At 42.7% G+C, this 18,623-nt stretch overlaps 1 protein-coding gene across 1 annotated transcript in view; it reads left to right on the forward strand.

Annotated features, from left to right (window-relative positions):
- The window catches only part of LOC309552694 (E3 ubiquitin-protein ligase RNF213-like), a gene marked incomplete at its 5' end in the record, with an annotated part of 1,269,694 nt that overhangs the window by 1,067,047 nt on the left and 184,024 nt on the right, over positions 1 to 18,623 (forward strand). Inside the window, one exon of the mRNA XM_082253620.1 lies at positions 15,952 to 16,072. Within this exon, the coding sequence (XP_082109746.1) occupies positions 15,952 to 16,072 (121 nt within the window). The remainder of the gene's footprint in view (positions 1 to 15,951; positions 16,073 to 18,623) is intronic.

The raw sequence follows: 18,623 nt of genomic DNA on the forward strand, positions 1-18,623 counted from the left end.
GTGTACAAAACCACTCCCTGTGTTATTCCATCTCTCCTTCATGCCACTTCTAGATCTTGTAATGATTAAAAACATCCAATTGGATGAGCACTCCCCAAGACCCCTTACACTAATTAGTGGATCATCTGCACTCCAGATGCCAGCATTACTTTTCATGGCTCCTATGAATGGTAATACTGGTATGTGGAGCATTAAAAAGCATGGATTATCCACTTATGACAGGAAGGGGTCTCGCAATCTGTTGATAATATGTCTGAATAGCTGTTAGCTTTCTTTTATTTCCACTGGTTGGGATTTTTTTCTAGCACCTATAGGTGTGAATCATGGGTGATGGACTGATGGCAAGGCAGGTTGATTAGTTTGAATTTATTTTAGACTACTAGGAACCAGGTAATTTTCAAGGGATTAGGATCCCTATAGCTACACTCCACATTCATAAACTATTGTCCCAGTGGTTGATCCATTTCATGTATTTCACCGAAATGAAAAGAGAACTCCATTCCCCCCTATTGTCACAAAGCTAGATTCCTGAATTTGGTTTCCTATCCTTTCCCGGTGCTGAAGAGACAAAAGACAGAGACTGGATACCCAATGACACTGTATGGAGTGCAATTAGTGTGCCCACACAGCAGAGGTGGGGGACTCAAGTCACTGACTTGACTTAAGTCAGACTTAAGTCACCAGTTTGAGGACTTGAGACTTGCTTGACTAAAATTAATAAAAGACTCGACTTGACTTTGACTTGGTATTCATGACTTGAGACTTGACTTTGACTTGAGACATATGACTTTAAATGACTTTACTTTTTTAAGTTATTAAATATTTGCATTTTCTCAAGATGTGTTAAAGCAAAATTAATGTGCCTGTTATGTTTCTGACACCACAGTCACTTAAAACACCTCAGTGTGTTCTGATTTTTAGGACACTGGCTGTGGTGTTGAAAAATGACCGAACGAAGGATTTTGAGCTGCTTGGGCATTCAAAGGGTTTCTTTAATATGCCAAGAAAAAAGCACTAAGCAGTTTTGTTAATGTTGAAAATAAAACAAAACCTTTCCTGACCACTGACTTTTAACCGATTTAAAGGGGAAAATTGGGGTAGATCAGTATTTTGACTTGATTTGTGACTTGACCAAAATAAATGACTTGACCTGCTTGACTTCTAGCAGGGACTCGACTTGACTTGCTTGCTTTTTGCCACAGTAACTTGGGACTTGCTTGATACTTGAAGGTTAAGACTTGAGACTTGCTTGTGATTTGCACGTGTGTGACTTACTCCCTTGTCTGCCACACAGTGAAAGAGAACTTCAAAAACTGGTGGCCATTATGTCATCATTGTCCACATTTGGACAGAAAGGAAAGGGGGGGGAGAAAAAAAACGGCTAAACAGGAGGGGGGGGGAGGGAGAGGGGGGGAGGGTTATAAAGGGCGAGCCACCCCCAAGAAGAATTGGGGCTGCAAGCTTGCGTGACTGGACTGTGTGCTTTCGTACACATGGACAGACCGCAAGGGGACAAAAAATGTCACCATACAGACGTGTATAGTGTGGAAAATGTATTTAGGACCAATTCTAGCTTTTTCTTATATGCATAAGGGATACTGATACTAATGGCCAAAGATGTACTATCACAGCCATCCAACTCGGACGGCTGTACCACAGAAATAAAAGGAGGGAGAAGAGAGGGGAAGGGGGGGGGAAGAGGAAGGGAGAGGAGAAAGATTCACACGACCGTGTGAAGCTCAATCTCCTCATTCAAACCCTTGGGGGCAAGAGACCCCAGGGTGAAAATCCAGTAGGCCTCTCTGGTGCAGAGTCTTTGGTACTTTAGGCCACCATCCAAATCTTTGTTGATGGCCTCTATCCCAAAGACCCTCAAACCCTCAACACTACTATTGTGTGCATCCAAAAAGTGCCGGGGAACAGAATATTTATCCTTCCGGAGAGTGATGCCACTTTTATGCTCACCAATTCTTACTCTCAGAGGTCTAGTGGTGCGGCCGACATAAAGGAGGCCACAGGGACACAACATCCCATAGACTACATGGGTGGTGCTGCAGTTGATGAACTGATTGATCCTATAGGTTTTACCATCAATAGCTGCAACATCTTTTTTCCTGTGGCACATGTGTGCACACGTGCCACAGTTGTTGACACCACACCTATAGCACCCCTTTTGGTCAAAGACTCGGCCCCAGGCCCCATTCAACCCATTAGTCTTTCTGTCTCTTCTAACCCTACTAGGGGCCACCATGCTCCTGAGGTCCCTAGGTTCTCTGAATATAAGGTTCGGGTATGGGGATAAACGATCTTTCAACACAGGGTCCTGTTGAAGGATTTTCCAATTCCTCCTCAGGACCTTCTGTATTACAGGGGCTTGGTTGTTATACCTGGTACAGAATCTGACCTGCACTTCCCCTTCTATTCTAGGATTTTTCCCCGCTTTCACTCCACCATTGGTCTTACTGCTTGTATTTTCTTCCCAGCCTACTGACCTCTTTACACTGCCCTACATCTCACTGACCTCTGTACAATGTCCTACATCCTACTGAACTCTGTACGCTGCCTTACATCTCACTGATCTTTGCACACTGCTGTCTATACTACTGACCTCTGTACACTGCCATACATCCCACTGACCTCTGTACACTGCCCTACTTCCCACTGACCTCTGTACACTGCCCTACTTCCCACTGACCTCTGTATACTGGCCTACATCCCACTGACCTCTGTACATTGCCCTACATCCTACTGACCTCTGTACACTGACCTTCATCCTACTAACCTTTGTACGCTGTCCTACATCCTACTTACCTCTTTACACTGCCCTTCATCTCACTGACCTCTGCACACTGCCTACATTCTAATGACCTCTGTACACTGCTCTATATCCCACTGACCTCTGTACACTGCTCTACATAATACTGCCCTCTGTACCCTACCCTATATGCTATTGACCTCTGTACACTGCCCTACATCCTAATGACCTCTGTACACTGCCCTACATACTACTGACCTGTGTACACTGACCTACATCCCACTTACCTCTATACACTGCTCTAAATACTACTGACCTGTTTACACTGCCCTACATACTACTGACCTCTGTACACTGCTCTATGTACTACTGACCTCTGTACACTGTCCTACATCCTACTGACCTCTGTAAACTGCCCTACATACTACTGATCTCTGTACACTGCCCTACATACTACTGACCTATGTACACTGCAGAAAATGCGTTTGCAGAGTATGTGCTGTATAATTGGTGTTTATCCATGTATAGTATTCTCTGTAAGATCGGTTGGGTTGCCACACTTTAAAGCCCAACTCTAGGCAATTATTTATTGTTTTTGCCAGCACTACATGAGTTAACTGCCCGTTTTGTCTACGGGTGAGCACAGAACCTATACTCAACCAATCCTTCGATCATCTGGAAAATAGAGCTCCCCCATGTCCAGCAATGGACTGTTCCTGGTCTATGCAGCCTGCTCTGGGTGTGATGATGTCAGCAGCAGTTCAATATTCTAGACCGCTGGAGTGCTGGGAGGATTGGAGAACTAGGCAACTATATCTCTGCTCTTCTCTCCCCTAGTTGAAGCAAAGAGGTCTGGCACCCATTTGGTGGCCCATGGGAGCCCAGTATACTGCCGTGTCATGTCCTATTATACAGTGCATCTGGAAAATTTTCACAGCACTTCACTTTTTCCATATTTTGTTATGTTACAGCCTTATTCCAAAATGGATTAAATTAATTATTTTCCTCAAAAATCTACAAATCTAATACCTCATAATAACATCAATAACGATGTTTGTTTGAAATCTTTGCGAATTTATTAACCACTTAAGCCCCGGAAGATTTTACCCCCATTCCGACCAGGGGGTATTTTACGACTCGGCACTGCGTGACTTTAACTGACAATTGTGCGGTCATGCAATGTGGTACCCAAACGAAATTTACGTCCTTTTTTTCCCACAAACAGAGCTTTCTTTTGGTGGTATTTGATCACCTCTGCGCTTTTTATTTTTTGCGATATTAATAAAAAAAGAGCGAAAATTTTGCAAAAAAATGACATTTTCAACTTTGTCTTTTAAAAAATATCCAATATACTCAATTTATGTATTTTTTTTTGGCCAAAATATATTTAGCTACATGTCTTTGACAAAAAAAAATTCAATGAGCGTATTTTTATTGGTTTGCGCAAAAGTTATAGCGTCTACAAACTATGGTGTAAATACAGAAATTTACGCAGCTTTAATTTTTGACTGCCTATCTTATTTCATGAAGTGCTAAAATGGCAGGGCAGTACAAAACCCCCCCAAACTACCACTTTTTGGAAAGTAGACATCCTAAGGAATGTTCTGAGAGGCATGTTGAGCTCATTGAATATTTCATTTTTTTGTCACAGGTGTTTGAAAAATGACTAAAAAGTTGTCATTGAAATGATATATTGCTCACACATGCCATGGGTATATGTGTAATTACACCCCAAAATATATTCTGCTGCTTCTCCTGAGTACAGGGATACCACATATGTGGGACTTTTTGGGAGCCTAGCTGTGTACGGGACCACAAAAACAAATCCCCACCATCAGAATTTCAAAGGGCGTACATTTTTCATTGCATTTTCTCACTACCTCTAACGGTTTAGGAGGCCCTGAAATGTCAAGATACCACAAAACCCCCCCAAATGACCCCATTTTGGAAAGTAGACACCCCAAGCTGTTTGCTAAGAGGCATGGTGAGTCCATGGAATATTTTATATTTTACCACAAGTTTTGGGAATATTACTATTTCTTTTTTTTTTTTTTTTACACAACGTTGTCACTAAAAGATAAAATTCTCACACATGACATGGGTATATGTGGAATTACACCCCAAAATACATTCTGCCACTTCTCCTGAGTATGGGGATGCCCCATGTGTGAGACTTTTTGGGAGCCTAGCTGTGTACAGGACCGCGAAAACCAATCAACACTCCCAGGTTTTCTAATGGCGTAAATTGTGCATGTCACCTCTGCACTACCTGTCACAGTTTCGGAGGCCCTAAAATTCCAAGATAGCACAAACCCCCCCAAATGACCCCATTTTGGAAAGTAGACACCCCAAGCTATTTGCTGAGAGGCATGGTGAGTCCATGGAATATTTTATATTCTGCCACAAGTTCCGGGAAATACATATATATATATATTTTTTTTTTTTTTTTTCACAAAGTTGTCAGTAAATGAAATATTGCTCACACATGCCATGGGTATATGTGAAATGACACCTCAAAATACATTCTGCTGCTTCTCCTGAGTACAGGGATACCCCATGTGTGAGACTTTTTTGCAGTCTAGCCGAGTACAGGTCCCCGAAAACCAGTCCCCGCTTTCAGGCTTTCCAAGGGCGTAAATTGTTGATTTCACTCCTGACTACCTATCACAGTTTCAGAGGCCCTAAAATTCCAAGATAGCACAAAACCCCCCCAAATGACCCCATTTTGGAAAGTAGACACCCCAAGCTATTTGCTGAGAGGCATGGTGAGTCCATGGAATATTTTATATTTTGCCACAAGTTCCGGGAAATATATATATATATATATATTTTTTTTTTTTTCACAAAGTTGTCAGTAAATGAAATATTGCTCACACATGCCATGGGTATATGTGAAATGACACCCCAAAATACATTCTGCTGCTTCTCCTGAGTACAGGGATACCCCATGTGTGAGACTTTTTTGCAGTCTAGCCGAGTACAGGTCCCCGAAAACCAGTCCCCACTTTCAGGCTTTCCAAGGGCGTAAATTGTTGATTTCACTCCTGACTACCTATCACAGTTTCGGAGGCCCTAAAATTCCAAGATAGCACAAAACCCCCCCAAATGACCCCATTTTGGAAAGTAGACACCCCAAGCTATTTGCTGAGAGGCATGGTGAGTCCATGGAATATTTTATATTTTGCCACAAGTTCCGGGAAATATATATATATATATATTTTTTTTTTTTTTTTACACAAAGTTGTCAGTAAATGATATATTGCTCACACATGCCATGGGTATATGTGAATTGACACCCCAAAATACATTCTGCTGCTTCTCCTGAGTATAGGGATACCCCATGTGTGAGACTTTTTTGCAGTCTAGCCGAGTACAGGACCCCGAAAACCAATCATCGCCTTCAGGCTTTCCAAGGGCGTAAATTGTTGATTTCACTCCTGACTACCTATCACAGTTTTGGAGGCCATGAAATGCCAAGACAGCACAACCCCCCCCCAAATGACCCCTTTTCGGAAAGTAGACACCCTGAGCTATTTGCAGAGAGGCATGTTGAGTGTTTTGCAGATCTCACTTTTTGTCACAAAGTTTTGGAAATTGAAAAAAGAGGAAAAAAAATGCATTTTCCTGTTTTTTCTTCATTTTCCAAAAAAAATTAGAGCTGCAAAATACTCACCATGCCTCTCAGCAAATAGATTGGAGTGTCTACTTTGCAAAATGGGGTCATTTGGGGGGGGTTTGTGCAATCTTGGCTTTTTATGGACTTCAAAACTGTGATAGGTAGTAAGGAGTGAGATCAACAATTTACGCCCTTAGAAAGCCTAAAGGTGCGCATTGGTTTTCCGGGTCCTGTACGCGGCTAGACTGGCAAAAAGTCTCACACATGGGGTATCATTGTACTCAGGAGAAGCAGTAGAATGTATTTTGGGGTGTCATTTCACATATACCCATGGCCTGTGTGAGCAATATATCATTTACTGACAACTTTGTGTAAAAAAATAAAAAAAAATAAAAAAAATTTTTTTCCTCGAAACTTGTGGCAAAATATAAACTATTCCATGGACTCACCATACTTCTCAGCCAGTAGCTTGGAGTGTCTACTTTGCAAAATGGGGTCATTTGGGGGGGTTTTGTGCCATCTTGAAATTTCAGGGCCTCTGAAACTGTGACAGGTAGTCAGGGGTAAAATCAGCAATTTACGCCATTAGAAAACCTGAAGATGTGGATTGGTTTTCGGGGGCGCGTACACAGCTAGGCTCCCAAAAAGTCTCACACATGTGGTATCCCTGTACTCAGGAGAAGCAAAAGAATGTATTTTGGGGTGTCATTTCACATATTCCCATGGCATGCATGAGCAATATATCATTTAGTGACAACTTTCTGTAAAAAAACAACAAAAAAAAAAAAATAATAATTTTCCCGAAACTTGTGGCAAAATATAAAATACTCCATGGACTCACCATGCCTCTCAGAAAAAAGCTTTGGGTGTCTACTTTTCAAAAAGGGGTCATTAGGGGGGTGTTTGAACAGTTCCGGCATTTTATACTCAATCTTATCCACACATCACCCACTCTTCTAACCACTTGAAAACCAAGCCTTTTCTGTGCCTTTTTGTTTACATGAAAAAATATTTTTTTTTTACTAGAAAATTACTTTGAACCCCCAAACATTATATATTTTTTTAAAGCAGAGGCCCTATAGAATAAAATGGTGGATGTTGCAAATTTTTTTGTCACACGGTATTTGCGCACAGATTTTCCAAACGCAATTTTTGCGAAAAAAATACATTTTTTTTAAATTTATTGCACAAATACACTATATAATTCCAATTTTTTTGGTAAAATTTAAAAGATGATCTTATGCCGAGTTCATAGACACCTAACATGACATGCTTTAAAAATTGCGCATGCCTGCGCAGCGACAAAAACGTATGTACATTTTTGAAAACCTTTAAAAGTCTCTACAGGTTACCACTTTAGACTTACAGAGGAGGTCTACTGCAAGAATTACTGCACTCGATCTGGCGATCGCGGCGATACCTCACATGCATGCTGCAATTGTGGTTTACATATGACACTAGACCACCGCTTGCGTGCGCCATTGCGCGCAAGCACCGGGGGTAAGGGGGGGGGCTCAATTTTTTTTTTTTTTTTTTCTTTTTTCTTTTGCTTTTTTATGTTATTTTGACACCTTTCCTTTAATTTTTTTTTTTTAAATCATTTTTATTGTTATCATAGTGAATTTAAATATCCCCTATGATGGTAATCTGTAGTGACAGGTACTCTTTTTTAAAAAAATTGGGGTCTTTTAGACTCTAGATCTCTCCTCTGACCTTAACGCATCTGACCACACCAAAATTGGTGTGATAAAATACTTTCCCAATTTCCCAATGGCCCTGTTTATTTCTGGCGAAACAGAAGTCATAAAATGCTCGTAGCCTCCGGCATCTTAGGCCATAGAGATGATTGGAGCCATTCTCATCTCCAATTAGCTCTATGGTTAGATAATTGAACCACCGGCTGCACTCTCGGGTTAACCGGTGGGACAGGAGAGCCCGAGAAAAACCATGGAAGGCTGCGGAAGGCGGCGGTGGGGGGGGGGGAGGCCCCTCCCACTGCATGTAAAAGCAGTCTAGCGGCCAATTACCTGCTAGAATTGCTTTTACATGTAAGCCGACCGCTGGCTGTAAAAAACGATACCAAGATGATGCCTAAATCTGCAGGCATCATCCTGGTATAACCACTCAAAGTCCAGCAACGTACCAGTACATTGCTGGTCCTTGTTTGGCATATAGGTTTTTTTTTTTTTCATGCAGCCTGTGGGCTGAACGGAAAAAAAGAGAACCTATCAGAAATCAGCACAGGAATAATGCGTAGTATTACTCATCATTAACCGCCCAAACAACCACCCACTGAATTTAATGATGGGTATACACGACACTATCCACGTATACCAAAATAGGATTTTAACTGCAGTGCTGAAATCAGAAAATCACCACAGCTGCTATCAGCAAAGGTATCCATATATGCTGAGCGCAAACGCTGTTTGTGTCAGAATATATAAAATCAATGCGTGGTAGCCGACGAGGGACCTGCAAGAGAAACAGGTCACAAAAGAATGAAAAAACAAACAAAGGACATTGAAAAAAAGTATAGTAGGAAGGAGTAGAAGGACATATAAAATGACTGACAACAACAGTTTTTGGATCTTCATCATTAACCGCCCAAACAACCACCCACTGAATTTAATGATGGGTATACACGGCGCTATCCACGTATACCAAAATAGGATTTTAACTGCAGTGCTGAAATCAGAAAATCACCACAGCTGCTATCAGCAAAGGTATCCATATATGCTGAGCGCAAACGCTGTTTGTGTCAGAATATATAAAATCAATGCGTGGTAGCTGACGAGGGACCTGCAAGAGAAACAGGTCACAAAAGAATGAAAAAACAAACAAAGGACATTGAAAAAAAGTATAGTAGGAAGGAGTAGAAGGACATATAAAATTACTGACACCACAACAGTTTTTGGATCCTTTTATTTTTCTTTCTAACTGTTCCTTTACTTCTTGATTTGGGAGGGACTGCGATCATCTGCGATCTTCTCTTCCAGCTTGGGTCTCTCAAAATGTCGATGGACATCCAACATCCTTCGAGACCCTGTGTTTATGTGCCCTACACTGTGTCGTGCTGTACCCTACGCTAATAATCCACTAGTGTATGGTAGCGCTCGAAACATTCCCCGATGCAGAGACCAGGTTGGTCAGGACATTTGGGACAATAATAACGGGTGTCACGCCTAAATCCGCGCTTGCTACAGACACGACATCTTCTTTGGGGCCATCTTTGGGTAGGGGTACTCGGGAGGACATGTGAAAAATGCCTCTCATGCAGCCGGCTCACTGCATCTGGAAGGGGAAGTTGGGCAGGCATGCCTCCTGGGTACAGGTAGGCAAGGATGATCTCTTCCTGGAATTCCCGGAAAGATCCAGTTCGTCCTGACGCCCTGTATAGGACAAAGGCGTTCAGCATAGCCAATTGGTATAGGTAAACAGACACTTTTTTGTACCAGCGTCTGGCTTTACGGGCAACTAAATACGGCGCCAAAAGCTGGTCGTTAAGGTCCACCCCTCCCATGTTAAGGTTATATTCGTGGACACAGAGGGGTTTCTCCATAACGCCAGTTGCCGTAGGAATTTCGATCGTCGTGTCTGGGTGAAGGGAGGACAGAACATAAACATCCCGTGTATCCTTCCACTTCACCGCAAGTAATTTGTCCGTTTTCAAGCAGGCTCTCGCCCCCCGACTAAGACGGGAATCTACAAGCCGTTGGGGGAAGCCCCGGCGATTAGGTCGCACGGTGCCACATGCGCCAATTTGTAAATCGAGAAGGTGACTAAATAGTGGCACGCTTGTATAAAAGTTGTCCACGTACAAATGGTACCCCTTTCCGGATAAGGGTGACACCAAGTCCCAAACGATCTTACCGCTGCTCCCTATGTAGTCTGGGCAGTTGGGGGGCTCCACACAGCTATCTTTTCCCTCATAGACCCGGAAACTAACTGTATAGCCTGTGGCCCTGTCACACAATTTATACAGTTTGACCCCGTACTTGGCACGCTTGCTGGGGAGGTACTGTTTCATAGCAAGGCGGCCAGTAAATTTAATCAGGGACTCGTCAACGCAGACAACTTGTTCGGGGGTAAACAAGGCTGCAAACCGCTGATTGAAGTGGTCTATGAGGGGCCGAATTTTGTGGAGCCGATCGTATGCAGGGTCTCCCCGAGGACGACAGAGTTCATTGTCGCTGAAATGCATAAATCGCAGAATTTGCTCGTATCTCGTCCTGGACATAGAGGCAGAGTACATGCGCATATGGTGAACTGGGCTAGTGGACCAATATAGCCGCAATTCACTCTGTTTAGTTATGCCCATGTGAAGGGAAAGGCCCAGAAAGATCTTAAATTCGGAAACCGTTATAGGTTTCCAGCCGAATTGTCTGGCAAGGTGTGAATTTGGGTTGGCGGCGATGAACTGTTGTGCATATAAATTTGATTGATCTACAATAGATCTGTAAAGATCTTCCATGAAGAACAGCTCAAAAAAGTTCAGGGGCGTAAAACCAGCTGTCTCCACGTGGATTCCAGGTTGGGCGGTGAATGGGGGAAGTACTGGTGCTGTAGTATCAGTGGGTTGCCAATTAGGAAATGCCAGCGCATCAGGGAGGGCACTATGGGCTCTACGGGCCTGTCTTCGAATACGCGGTGGCCGCGGGCCACTACTTGTGCTAGCCACCGCACCAGCTTCAACTGCACTTAGGGGACTCGCCACGTCACCAGGTCTTACTGCAGTGCTGGTTGTACTAGGTCCAGGTTGTACTAGGCCGCTGGCGCTTGCCAGGTCGCCAGAAGGATGAGCGGCACTAGTACCCACACTCTGCTCCATACGAGCACCCTGCGATTCCTGCATCACAACAACTTCAGAATGGGGTCGGGTACGCCTGGGTCTAACAGGGACCCATCTGTCGTCGGAGCTATCTGTCAGGGAGCCGCTGCCGTCATCAGGTTCATATACTGACACTAATTCGGTCATTGTAGCTTCCCCTTCGCTATCAGATGACTCGGTCAGCATATAACTGAGAAGCTCTTCATCCCTGTACGAACGTTTGGTCATTTTGGTAACTAAATTTACTCGTACAGTGATGCGACTCACAGGTAATAAAAGCACCTGGTTGTCGAAGATTATTTCAAGCGCTACAAAAAAAACTGCTAATGCTAGCAGGGATCAGGCCTGACTCTGCTAACACAGCGGTTTTGTGTCTTGTGTTTTTTTGCAAGTGACAGTAATCTATTGATTACTACACTTGCCTGGGTGAAAGGGTTAAACGCAGGTGCTGGCCGGAATCAGTACTGATCGTGCAAACACCGCGTTTTGGGAACCCTAAACTATGGGGGCGCTAGTATAGTTCTGATCAGATCAGATATTGATCTGTTCAAACACTATACTAGAAATGGAAGTGTAGGTGCGTGCGTGCGTGCGTGCGTGCGTGTGTGGCAATCAAGGGGTTACTTCTAAACTATGCGCTGGGGATCTGGGGGGGGTGGCGGGGACCCTAAACCTCCTTTGGGAAAGAAACTAGCTAGCTAGCGCAACCTCAAGTCACAATGACACCAATACAAAATACAGTAAAAACAGTATATTATGTGTGTATTAGTGCTAATGTGACAGAGGGTGTAGGGGTTAACGGGATGTGATCAGGGGGGGATCAGGGGTTTAAATCTTTATTGGAAGGGACTGGCGGGTATCCTAAGGATAAAAGGAACGGTGGCAAGCGCTAAACCTGGTCACAAGTCACACTTATACGGGTATATAGAAAATGCTATATACTGTATACAGTGTGCGTTGTGGCAGGGGGTGTAGGGGTGATCAGGAGGGGATCAGGGGATTAAATCTTTTTTGGGCGGGTGGCGGGGACCCTAAACCTCCTTGGGACACAAACTTAGTCGCCTGCGCTAATTCTGATCACAATCACACTAAGGCTCCGTTCACATCTAGGCGTTTTGGGGCGTTTTTGGGGCGTTTTTCTGCTCTAGGATCAGCTCTCAAAACGCCCAACAAGACAAATCCTATTCATTTCAATGGCCCCTGTTCACATCTGAGCGTTTTGACGCTGTATACAAAACGCCCAACGCTCAAAAAAGTACATGAGCTTCTTTTTGGGCAGATTACAGGCGTTTTCCATTGATCTCTATTCAATCTAAAAACGCCTGCACAAAAATCGCTGTAAAAATCGCGGTAAAATCGCGGTAAAAAACGCCGCAAAAATCGCGGTAAAATCGCGGTAAAAAACGCGCGAAAAACGCTACGCTCAGGTGTGAATGTAGCCTAATACAAAAATACAAAAACACAGTATATTACGTTTGTATTAGTGCTGATGTGACAGAGGGTGTAGGGGTTAACTAGCGGTGATCAGGGGGGGATCAGGTGGGATCAGGGGCTTAAATCTTTATTAGGGGGGGGTGGCGGGTAATTCAAGTGGAAAAAGGGGGGTCGCAAGCGCTAGACCTGACCACAAATCACACTTATACGGGGTATATAGCAAAATGCTATATACTGTATACGGTGTGTGTTATGGCAGGGGGTGTAGGGGTGATCAGGGGGGGGTCAGGGGCTTAAATCTTTATTGGGCGGGTGGCGGGGACCCTAAACCTTCTTGGGACAGAAACTTAGTCGCCTGCGCTAATTCTGATCACAATGACACTAATACAAAAATACAATAACACCGTATATTGCGTTTGTATTAGTGCTGATGTGACAGAGGGTGTAGGGGTTAACGGCGGTGATCAGGGGGGGGTCAGGGGAGATCAGTGGGTTAAATCTTTATTAGGGGGGGGTGGGGGGTAATTTGAGTGGAAAAGGGGGGGTCGCAAGGGCTACACCTGTTCACAAATCACACTTATACAGGTATATAGGTATATGCTATATGCTGTATATAGTGTGTGTTGTGTCAGGTGCTGTAGGGGTTAATTGGGGGGGCGATCGGGGGTGAAATGTGCCTATCTAACTGTGTGTGGGTGTGCTTGGTGCAGTACTCACAGTAAGATGTGCTCTCCTCTCACGCTGGATCCAAAAAGACCGTTGTGGGGGGAGGGCACATCTCCTCTAAGCCTGTGTTTACATTTCACAGGCTTAGAGGATGATCTGATTGGGCAGGACCGATCAACAGGTCCAGACCAAAAATGATTGGCCTGGACCTGATGACTGATCGGTTCTGAACCCAATCGAGTCATCATCGGCGGCGGGGACGCGCGGGAGCGCGCACAGGGCCGGCAAATTGTGCTGACGTAGGCCTACGTCAGTTTGCCTGGCCGGGGCTGAGTGCCGACGTAGATCGTCGTGCGCCGGTCGTAAAGTGGTTAAAAAGAAAAAACAAAAAAATCACATGTATACTGTATACTGTAAGTTTTTAGTCTTTGCTCGATACTTTGTTAAAGCACCTTTGGCACCAATACAGCCTCAAGTCTTTTTGTGTATGATGCTAAAAGCTGGGCGGGCATACCTATTTTTGGGCAGTTTCTCCTATTCTTCATTGCAGGACCTCTCAAGCTCCATCAGCATTGGTGCACAGCCATTTTCACATTTCTCCAGAGATGTTCAATCGGGTTCAAGTCTGGGCTCGGACTGGGCCACTCAAGGACATTCACAGAGTTGTCCCATAGCTATTCCTTTGTTATCTTGGCTGTCTGCTTAAGGTTGTTGTCCTGTTGGAAGATAAACCTTTGCCCAAGTCTGAGGTCCAGAGCGCTCTGGAGCAGGTTTTTCATCAAGATGTCTCTGTACGTTGCTGCATTTAGCTTTCCCTCAATCCTGACTAGTCTCCCAGTTCCTCTTGCTGAAAAACATCCCCACAGCATGATGCTGTCACCACCATGCTTCACTAAAGGGATGGTATTGGCCAGGTGATGAGTGGTGCCTGGTGTCCTCCAGACATGACACTTGCCATTCAGGCCAAAGAGTTTAATCTTTGTTTCATCAGACCAGAGATGGTTGTTCTTCTGGAAGGTTCTCCTCTCTCTGCAGAGAAACCCTGGAGCTCTGTCAGAGTGACCATCAGTTTTTTGGTCACCTCCGTGACTAAGGCCCTTCTCCCCCGAATGCACAGTTTGGCCGGACGGCCCGCTCTAGGAATAATCCTGGTGGTTCCAAACTTCTTCCATTTACGGATGATGGAGGCCCCTGTGCTCATTGGGACCTTCAATGCTGCAGAATTTTTTCTGTACCCTTCCCCAGATCTGTGCCTCGATACAATCCTATCTCGGAGGTCTACAGATAACCCCTGGAACTTCATGGCTTGGTTTGTGTTCTGACATGCATTGTTAACTGTGGGACCTTATATAGACAGGTGTGTGCCTTTAAAAATCATGACCAATCAACTGAATTTACCACAGGTGAACAATCAAGTTGTAGAAACATCTCAAGAATGATCAGTGGAAAGAGGATGATTCTGAGCTTAATTTTGAGTGTTGTGGCAAAGGCTGTGAATACTTATGTACATGTGATTTTTTTTTTTTTTTTTATAAATTTGCGAAGATTTCAAACAAACATTTTCCCAATGTCATTATGGGGTATTGTTTGTAGAATTTTGAGGAAAATAATGAATTTAATCTATTTAGGAATAAGGCTGTACCATAACATAATGTGGAAAAAGTGAAGAGCTGTGAATACTTTCCAGATGCACTGTAAGTGCATAATTGGAAACTCAAGAAAATCATGGACTTTATAGGCACATATGTATAAAATTACAAAATGTATTGATCTACAATAAAATCATTTGTATACAATATAACAGTTGAATAATTGACTTTTTTCTATTTAAAATAATGTTGGTCACGAACTATGTGTAGATCCCCTCTAGAGAACAGAATACCATATATGAAACCTTGTGCGTAATAGAGTATACACCAAAATTCACATTTCCTCCAGATATTGGGGTTCCACTTGTCCTCGATAGACCTCATGAGTTTCCCTCTACATGTTTAGTGACCTGGTCACTGTTTCAGGAGCTTTAAACAATTCACAAATGGAATGTCGGGGTCACATTTGTTTTAACAAAAAAAATGTTTGCATTTTAATTTAGTTTTTTTTTTCCATTAAAAAGGCCCACCAAAATCTTCAGCACCAGGCCCACAATGCTCTTAATCCAGCACTGGGTTTGATAATCATCATCTGTCACCAGTCATTCATTACTTATCACTATTATCCATCATTCATCATCATCCACTGTAAACCATCAATCACTAAGCATACTGTATGTCTGCAGTATTCCTGTGCAATAGGGACATGCAGAGTATTCATTATCATGCCTTATTTGCTAATAATCAAAAAATTGTGTTTTCATTTCTGTAATGCATGAATTGCATGGATCGTTTGCATATTCATTTTTTAGATGTTTTGTAGACAAAAAGGTTGCACCTGTGAAATACTGCTAGCTTCTGACTGGCAATAAATATGGGGTTCTCAGGTGTGCATTATGGAAAAAGACATACTTAAAGGGGGATATAACATAACAAGGATGAGAAAAAATAATTTATGAGAAATAATAAAAGCTTCAAATGAAAAGAATCCTATAATGAATTCTGTGTGTCACTGTTAAAAAAAAAAAAAAAAACATTTTAATTTCCTTTTTTTTTCTCACAGATCTTATTGGTATTGTGTTCTTTCCATGGCACTTTTTATGGAACATCTATTGGTGGACGAGAATCTTCAGGATGCTGAGATGAAGGACATAATAATAGGGCACACACTCTTCCTTGGACGAGTAAGTGTACAAATATAATATTTTGTCATCTCACAAGAGATTAATTTTTTGCAAAAAAACTCTGATGTGTAAGGTTTTATTATCTTCAAAGAGTCGCAATGACACAGCAAGTTTACATTTTAAGAAATTCTCCCATAATTTTCAAAGAGGATTTGCCCTATTTGCCCATCATCCTCAAAAATTATTTGGCTATTGTTTTCAACAAAGATTTGCCCATCATTTTGTAACAGGGTGTAGGTACTTCTTTAGGTGGGTTGGGGTGGATCTGCCTTAAGAAAGTAGGTGGAGCAATGTCTTTGGGAGAAGAGTTACAAAGGACAGCCTATAGAGGAAAAACAATGTATAGTGAGACCCCCGAAACTGGCATAGGTTGGGAAGAAAACTGAAATGTGACTTTGATAGATTGATTTATATGCCTTTGAGCTGTGTGAGGGCCACAACGTACCTGTTCTTTCATTGACCACACCATTAACACAGATGTTTTTTTTTGTTTTGTTTTTCTTAAATGATCAAAGAATGTTTTGTGCTAGTGCCATATACAGTATTTTGACATGTGAATGTTACTATGAAATTCAATAGATCTTCTGTCTTTATTTTTGTATTGATGCTACTGGCACAGTATGGTGGCCTATACTTGTAGGGAGAAACAATTGTTTTAGCACCAAGGGTGGAGTAGTGGCATGGCACCAGGGGCTGCCTATTGATGGTTAAGATTGCAGCATCCTGCTGGCTCCAGATAATGTCAGCCTTGGCATGGAGCCTGAAATTATTTTGTAGAGGCCTCGAGTAAAGTGTTTCCTCGATCTGCCTAATGCAAAGTGAAACTGCCTCAAGGAATATGGTTTCTGGCCACTCTCATGTGAAAGTGTGGGATTTTGAGGCTTACGCCTGCCGTACGTGGTTTGAATCTTCCTGCTGAACCGGATGAGATTCTAACCATTAATGGGCAGGCTGAATGTACGAAGTTGATCGATCAATTGACTTGGGAACAACCAGCCTGCCAGATTTGTTTGCGATTATCACTATTGCTGCTAGCGATTATACCTGTCTTCTCCCGGCGGACTTCCCCCACCAGTAGAAGACAAATGCTGATTCCCCTGTCAGCATGCCTGTGACGATAGGGGAATTGTGCAAATTTCTTTCCTGCAACCCGTGGTTGCAGGAAAAAAATTTGCACCGTGTACGGCCGGCCTTAGATGAACTTGCTGAAGAGGGTGCTTTCTCTGTGAGTGTCAATAACTGCCACCCCTATTATGTCTCCTACTACAACAACATGATTAATAAGATTCACCCATCAGCAGTCATTTGTAACATAATGCAGAGATCAACATTCCAGTACAGCATAATAGAGAAATTCCAACAATAAAAACTTTGCCTATCACATTTAGTAAGACATACAGCATAACAGAGAGAGTCCAATAACAAACAATATCAGCCTCCGCATTATTCTGCGGGTGAGTCCTTTCTTGAAATTGATGGGCTAATGAGCAAAACTTGTTTAATATTGAAATCTCTCTACTATATTGAATGAGACTTCTCATGGGTGATTCTTATTAAATGTGATAGCGACTAGCGAGTCATCTTTAAAAATGATGGGTGAATCCTTTGAAATGATGGTCAAATGCCATAAAATACAGTACTAAAAATGTCCAGCAAACATCTTTTTCAAATAAAACCTTAAAGCCTAAAAATAAGCATTGTGCTGCTGGCTCCAGGTTTAGGTTAAATCTTCCTTCTCTGATGCTCCCCCACAGAAGCTGGGCAGAAAGGGCAGGCATAGTTGGGCACACTTGATGAATGCCTGTGACAGCTCCTTCAGTTCTTCGTATTAACCCCTGCCACACTGGAAGATCACAGCTGCAGGGGTTAATAGAACAGAGGGAGCTGTAAGAGGCACTCAACAGTGCCTGACAATGCCCGCCCTTTCTATCCAGCTACCCAGTTTTTGTATTCATAGAAGCTGTACTACATCTATAGAGAAGAACGGAGGTAACCCACACATGGACAGAGGTCACATTAGACGATACTGAAGATATCGATTACCTACAGTATTTCACAAAAGTGAGTACACCCCTCTCAATTTTGTAAATATTTTAATATATCTTTTCATGTGACAACACTGAAGAAATTACACTTTGCTACAATAAAAAGTAGTGAGTGTACAGCTTGTATAACAGTGTAAATTTGCTGCCCCCTCAAAATAACTCAACACACAGCCATTAATGTCTAAACCACTGGCAACAAAAGTGAGTACACCCCTAAGTGAACATGTCAAAATTCGGCCCAATTAGCCATTTTCCCTCCCCAGTGTCTTGTGACTCGTTAGTGTAACAAAAAAAAGGTTTTAGGCACATCAAAAAAATGAAAAAGTCAAGTAAATGTTGTAACATTTTTTAAAGGGATCAAAAATGGTACAAGAGAGGGGATATTGACAATATACATGGAGGATAAAATGAAAGGGTGTGGATTGTACATGGATGATATGGTAAAAACATCAACATAGATGAATCATATATGTGTATACATGTCAGGTGACAACACAAATATACAC

The sequence above is a fragment of the Pelophylax lessonae genome, assembly GCF_965119305.1.
Source record: "Pelophylax lessonae genome assembly, chromosome: 4".
Classification (NCBI taxonomy): Eukaryota; Metazoa; Chordata; class Amphibia; order Anura; family Ranidae; genus Pelophylax; species Pelophylax lessonae.